At 39.3% G+C, this 6,858-nt stretch overlaps 1 protein-coding gene across 1 annotated transcript in view; it reads left to right on the top strand.

Moving 5' to 3' along the window:
- The first annotated feature begins 647 nt into the window (after positions 1-647).
- Positions 648-6,858, top strand: part of LOC132834996 (stromal cell-derived factor 1-like) — a 33,607-nt gene continuing 27,396 nt past the window's right edge. The window contains exon 1 of the mRNA XM_060854216.1: positions 648-782. Within this exon, the coding sequence (XP_060710199.1) occupies positions 716-782 (67 nt within the window). The 5' untranslated portion in view covers positions 648-715. The remainder of the gene's footprint in view (positions 783-6,858) is intronic.

Here is a 6,858-nt window from a genome sequence, read left to right as displayed (position 1 = left end):
TACTTTCTCGCCATTTGAATGGATTAAAATGAATTAACTTTGCTTTTTAAATGCTTGCAAAACTGAAGGAAAACCTATAGCTGCTGGAGAGGAAAGTTTATTTAATTTGACCGGGCTGCTTTCTCCAACAATAGAATCTACTTTCTTCCTTCATGCACTGATGTCTGATAGATAACACCTTCAATAGCAGCAGAGATATGGTATCTGTCCTTTGTAGTAACCCTGCTATCTGGTCCGCAGTACATACCAGTGCTGAGTCCAGAGTAGGCCTGATAGAGTGATATGTCTGAATTCCTCATCATTTGGGAATATAATAAATGGATTTATCCCGAGCCTGAAGACACAGATTGGACGTGAACTACTGCTCTTCTTCACTCGAATGCATAGACTGCCAAGGTTCTTTTGTGGATGAGTGCAGCTAAAAAGGGGACCAACCTATCAGATTATCACAGGACATTGTCCAGCCTGACATTTCTTCAGCCTTATTTGACTGGAGCTGAATCTATTCCAGTTATTGGGAAAGAAGTGCAGTTTTAATCACCTTGCCAGATTGTGATAAACTACCATCCTGGGTATTCCCTCTTCAACCAATAAAAAGTTGGGACGGGGGTGGACTCTTTCCAACTGCGGAGTTACATTTAGCTGGAAATAATTTGAATTTGGGATCTCTGAATCTGTGCTGGTTGTGCTGTGCAAACCTCTCCAAACACCCAACATGAATGGGAGAAGTTCCATGTTAATTGCCCTTCTGATCGGGATAACCTGCATCAACTGGTCTTGGGGTAAGTGACAATTACTTACTTAACTGTTGACATGTATATTACAGCAAGAACCTAACTTTCAGCTCTTCATAACACATTTCTGCTCAGTATTATCTGGAGAGTGGATCAAAAAATGTGTTTTATTGTAAAAAGAAGCTGTTAATGAGAAACAAATGGATAGCTTTGAAATGACACCAAAACAAAAAAAAGAATGAAGCTTCTTATTGCAATGTTGTTTCTGCATTTCTTGCACTTTATTGTGTGTGCACACAGGTTTAGTTCAGCTTGCAACCGTCAGGAATGAAGGTATTTTCCAAAAAAACTGACAACTCTGCCGTGGGTCTGACTTTGCTCTTTAGCCTTTCATGAAGTTAATAAGCTGCAGAAAAGGGGGTACAGATCCATTTCACATCCACGTTTAGATAATGCTTGATATTTATTCAAGCTCTAATATTCTAGACTTCACTGCATTCTCTGAATGACATGTTAAATTATCATCACACAAAGATAATTTAGTTCTTGTTACATTTTGGACTTTTAAATAAAATTGTACCCCAACTTTTAAAAAAAACCCTATGCTTTAATAATTATCTGCCATTTGAATTACGTTATAGCAAATTGCAAGCCTGAGCTAATGGACAGTAATCACAGTTAGAGATAAAGTGTTTTTTTATTTACAATAAAACCATTTATGGCTGTTGAAGTAAAGATTCTCTTCCAGCTGAATAATCTTCAGAACAGTTTGTTCCTAAAGTGTATTTTAATTACACATCTTGGCCATTACGGCAATGCCATAGACACAGGGATTGTCTAACCATTTGCAGTGGTGTGAGACATCAAATTGGGTGGCAATGAAGCATATCTTCTGCATACTGCCTCCACACTGCCCCTTTTCAGACTAATCTCTTTATTGGATCACTATCCTCAAAAGAGGTTTCGCCTATTTAAGATCTTTTCCATCTTTTTAAAAATAAACAAACAAGTAGTCAACTCATCTTCAGTTAAAACTGACATGAAGGTTGCCATGAGCTGAGAAGCAATTTAAAGTTCAACACTTTTTCCAAACTTTAGCTATGATTTGTTAGTCCCTTTAGTGATAATGGACAATTTCATGAGTCCACCCCAGCGTCTCAGCCCAAGGTTGCAATTTGTATTGACAACAAGCAACAACCTCATAAAATGACCCCTGAGAGGTAGGCAGAGACCTGTAAATAGTTACATCAGCAAGTCTTTGTACAAGTAGCAAATAAATTTGAGTCGAAAGAGGTCAATATCATTTCACATCAAGCTTCTTTTTAATGTGTCAAATCATTATGTGCAAGTTAACAACTCTATAAATTTTAGAGGCAGCTTCTAAAATTGATTCTGGCAAGCTGCATGCAGCTACTGAGAGATTATCCCCCTTGTGTGAAATGCATCATTGTCACTTGACATGTTAGTCGTTCTTGTTGCTTGCAATTTTGAGATGGTTTCAAGTCTCTGACTAAACAGAACAATGGACGGCCATCTGGACTCTCAAAGTTGTGCCCAGGTGAGCTGGGTGTCTCGCTATATCCGAGTCTACCTGCACTGTGTGCTGTGAACATTGTCTGCTAATGTTGTTTGCTGTTCTGCTCATCTGTCTCCTTCTAGAGAAATATCAGCCCAAGACTCTCTCTCTCTCTCTTTGACACTAACTGCTCTTCCCTCCACCTTGGAAGATTCAAGTTTTGAATAGACTGACTCCTCCTGAGCATATCCAAGTACTGAGGCAGTTAATTCATTCAGCTGTTTGAACTTGACAGGTTACGAGAAAACTGAATTTATGAGGAAAACTCTCCCGGTTTTGGATGCATGGGATTTCCAGGGCTCAGTGAATATTTGGAAAGTTGTCCAATTTGAAGTTAGCATCTGTAAACCTGCTAGATTTTCCTTCTCATAAGCCAGTGGAATGAAAATTCAGTGGATCAAATTTACATGTATGGATTCCAATCATTGAGATTTCCCAAATTCATAAAAATCAGGTGATTGAGAATAACACAGAGCCAAGAAAATGCCTCTTGTTTTTTCACTTGGATTCCTAGTCATTGTAATGTAGAATTTGCAGCATTGAAAAATCTGAGGATAGTGCTGTTCAAGTTGTTATGCACCATACATGTTTGAGGGTATCACATCAGGCAACCTCTGTCAGAGGTCTCGGATGAATTTTAAAAATGAATTAACTACCTACAGCAGTTCCCATACTCTTATGCAATCCTTTCTTAGAACTTTGTGTTTACAATGCCACTTGCAATGGACAATATATTTGCAAACATAAGTTTTCAGACAATTGCAAAAGCCCAACATGCTTTCAAAAGAGAGAGAAAAAAGCAAAACCCAAGGTTTCCACTGCAATGAAGAACAGAACTAAATTTCCTCAGCCACTCCAAATGTGTTGAAAGGCAGGAAGTATTTCTGATAGGAACAAATGCTGGAACCTGTGCTGAAAACAAAAATGCTAGAGATCACAGCGAGTCAGACAGCATCCATGGAGAGAAAGCAAGCAAATATTTCTAGTTGACTCTGCTGTATTTCTGATATATGTCTCACCTCAGAATTCTCCCTCTGTATTGTTCAAGATAATTCTTTCCTGCTCCTTCTGATCCTTTATCCATTTAGTCCTGAAGGTGATGACCTACCTGTCAGGCAGCACTCCAATATCTCAGCAAAGTGCCATCTTCGCTGTAGAAGACTGCACAATGTGGGTCAGCAAGCTATGACACCATGGGAAGACATTAGATCTGAGAGAAGCTTGCAGTGTAGAGACACATTCCCAACAAAGATCAATGAATCATCCTCATGGCCAATTATTTTTCCCCTTCCATATTTCAGTTATGCACACAGCTGATAGCACCACTGGCTCAGTATCATAATACCTGGTTAAGTTGACCTGTTATTAAAATATTAAGACATTGTTTTAAAGAGAATATGAACAACGGGAAAGGCTGCACCTTCAGACTATGCACATCAATTATCCCACTCTCCTCGATGCAAAGCACTTTAATGAGATAATGTTGGGCTAACATCATCAACTTCTGAAACAGAGAGGTAGAGAAGAAGGTCATAGGAAAGGGCTATAAACTGTTTTCGCACATTGTGAGAATGTGACCGAAATTCTTTCAAAATTTAAATAGATTGATGCTGATATGGACATGACAAATGCAATGAGCTGGCAATATGTGGTCCTTCTTTTATCTTGTACAACCAATTAGTTATAGTGATTTAAGGTCAGGAACCAATCTATCCCATAATGAAACAGATATTGAGTCTCTCTGAAAGTGCAGTAGTTTATATATCACATTCCTGAAGAAGGGCTTATGCCCGAAACGTCGATTCTCCTGCTCCTTGGATGCTGCCTGATCTGCTGTGCTTTTCCAGCAACACATTTTTAGCTCTGATCTCCAGCATCTGCAGACCTCACTTTCTCCTTTATATATCACATACTGACTTGAAGTCCATATATAACATCAGGGCATATATAACACCAACGTCTTTCACAAGAGCTCACTTTGAATTGCTGCCATAAGGAGGTACAGTGTGAATCTGAGGAAATTCTGTCCACCTGTCTTCAGAGCACTCGTGCTTCTATACATCAGATATCTGCATCTGTTTCACTCCTTCCTAACATGGCAAAGTCCAATTTAACTGCAAACACTCAAATTGCATGTTTACACAAAAAAAAAGTTGTGTTAAAGAATAGATCGATCATCCTTCGCATTGGTTCAGTTCGCGTGATTGAGCCCTCAGGGTCTTGGATTCAATCGACCTTCACCATCAGGGCGGCTGATGGCAGTGTCTGAATATCTGTTCTTGATCACCATTCGGAAAAAAACACATGTGTGGGAAAGATCAGATGATGTTAAGATTGGATTGACCTGTAATTCCCTGGGATCACACTGAAGCAGACTGACACTCCTCACTGATTTCCAACACCAGGAATCCTTACTGTTAGTGTCCATTATGCCAACTGTATAATAATTGATTCTCCTGAAGTGTTTTATTATCAACATATTGTTATCATGAGGAATATTATAAAATCTTACTGAAAGAATACTGCAATTTCAAAAATCTTCTCTGGGCTCATAATATTTAGTTTATTCTGTCTTATGTCACATGCAATCTTAAAAATGTGTGAGAAATAATTCTTTGGAGCATCATGAATCTTGTTTGGAACCCAGATGTCCTGCAAACTTGCCAAGGCTGTGTGTGGCTTAAGGAGAACAAAAGGAAACTTATAATTTTATGACATTTATTGCCAATATTTGTCATGTAAGCTATGCAAATGCTTAATATTAATTCTTTGCAGTCTGCCTGGAGACAATGGTACAAATGAACACCATCAGTGACCAGCAGAATACTCAGGAATTCTTTGCTAGGCCATGAATATATACAAATTGGACACTCTGAGTTGGAATAATGATGTGGCAAAGATGGTCACACAGGTGAAGGACTGCTGCATAAAGGGTTAACTGTTACTACATTGTATTTGCGCATTTATGTACATTTCATGTTCCATTAAGATGAAATGTTTACTGCTTAAAGTTGGGCCTCTGAAAAGAGACGGTGATAAATTAGGGTTTGATTTTAGTCTCTGGGCTCCTTTCCAGGGGAGCGTACAAGGACTGCCAGAAAATTTACAAACCAAACCCTTAACACAATCACTCAGGACTGACCTGCAACCTAATCCCTAGGGTAATTTAAACTTGGTTCGCAACTGATAATGAGCAGTGATTTAAAGCATTATGGCAGATCATGAAAAATTCAGCTATAATTACTTTCAACAGCATATTGAATTCCAATTGTTGGGGTGAACTTTATCTTTGAGTAATGGTAGCATCCCTTCCTCATCCATCTGTATCTCATATACGAAGGCAAAGTAACATTGCGTTGTTCTCTCACATAAGCTTTTCACAATATACTCCAAATGTTTAGCTCCTGTTGGAGATATTGATGGATTGCCAAAAGCTCTTTGGAAGTTGACCTGGCAAAACACCAAAGCTAGCATGTTGATTAGCAACATGCAAATGATCCTCCAGCTGCCATGTCTCCCTTTTCCAGTATCAAGGTTAGGACCTAAGATAAGATTAATTCCGAGGTTTCTCTGTTTAAATAAGAGCCCATCGGGTGGTCGTTATAGAATGGGAACTGCACAGCAACATGGAGCAAGCAGAATGAATCAACTGGTGATTGAACTGATCACTAATGTCCACTTACAACACATTCAAACCTCCAGTGACTATAGTTTCCATGGGCAGGGGTTGAGGCAGAAGGTACAGGAAAATCTCATGCTCTCCTCCAAATCACTCAACACTTTTGAGTTAGAACTGTGTCATTGTTCCATTGCTGCCATTAGGTCTAAAACTTGGAAGTGCCTAACAGGACAGTGAGTGTGCCTACTCCACATTGAATGCAGAGTTTCAAGAAGGTGCCTCACTAACATCTTTAAGGCAATGAGGGGAGGTGGGGTTGCATGTCACTGGATTAGTAACCCAGTAACTGGATTAATGCTGAACGGGCATGGGTTTGAATGGCAGCTAGTGTAATTTGAATTAAATAAACAATTGGAATGAAGAGCTAGCCTATTGGTGACCATGTGGACACTATCACTTGTTGTAAAAACCACCTAGTTCATTAATGCCCTTGAGGGAAGGAAATCTATTGTCTTTATCTGCTCTGGCTGAGATGTAACTCCAGACACACAGCAATGTAGATGATACTTAATGCCCTTCAGACAATAAATGTGGACTGTCCAGTCAATGCTGAGAATAAATGAGAAAAAGACTGGAAGCAAGTGCTTTGATATCCTGTGACAACTCCTTCTGAACTTTAACTACCATTATTAAAAGTTTAACTGGCTGTTCATCTGATTTGTTGTTTGTGGGATCTTGCAGTGCATAAATTGACTGTGGGAGGTGATATGGCACAATTGGTAATGCCCCTGCCTCTGAACTAGAGGCTCCAGTCCAGAACTTGACAACCATGGACAGTGTGATTACAATGTGGTCGATCAGATTAGTTAACAATTGGTAATCAGCAACAAGCTCACGGTCTCTGGAAAGAGGGGGCATCTCCTCATCAG

This window comes from Hemiscyllium ocellatum, chromosome 43 (genome assembly GCF_020745735.1).
Source record: "Hemiscyllium ocellatum isolate sHemOce1 chromosome 43, sHemOce1.pat.X.cur, whole genome shotgun sequence".
Classification (NCBI taxonomy): Eukaryota; Metazoa; Chordata; class Chondrichthyes; order Orectolobiformes; family Hemiscylliidae; genus Hemiscyllium; species Hemiscyllium ocellatum.
This window is presented reverse-complemented; position numbering and strand designations above follow the sequence as displayed.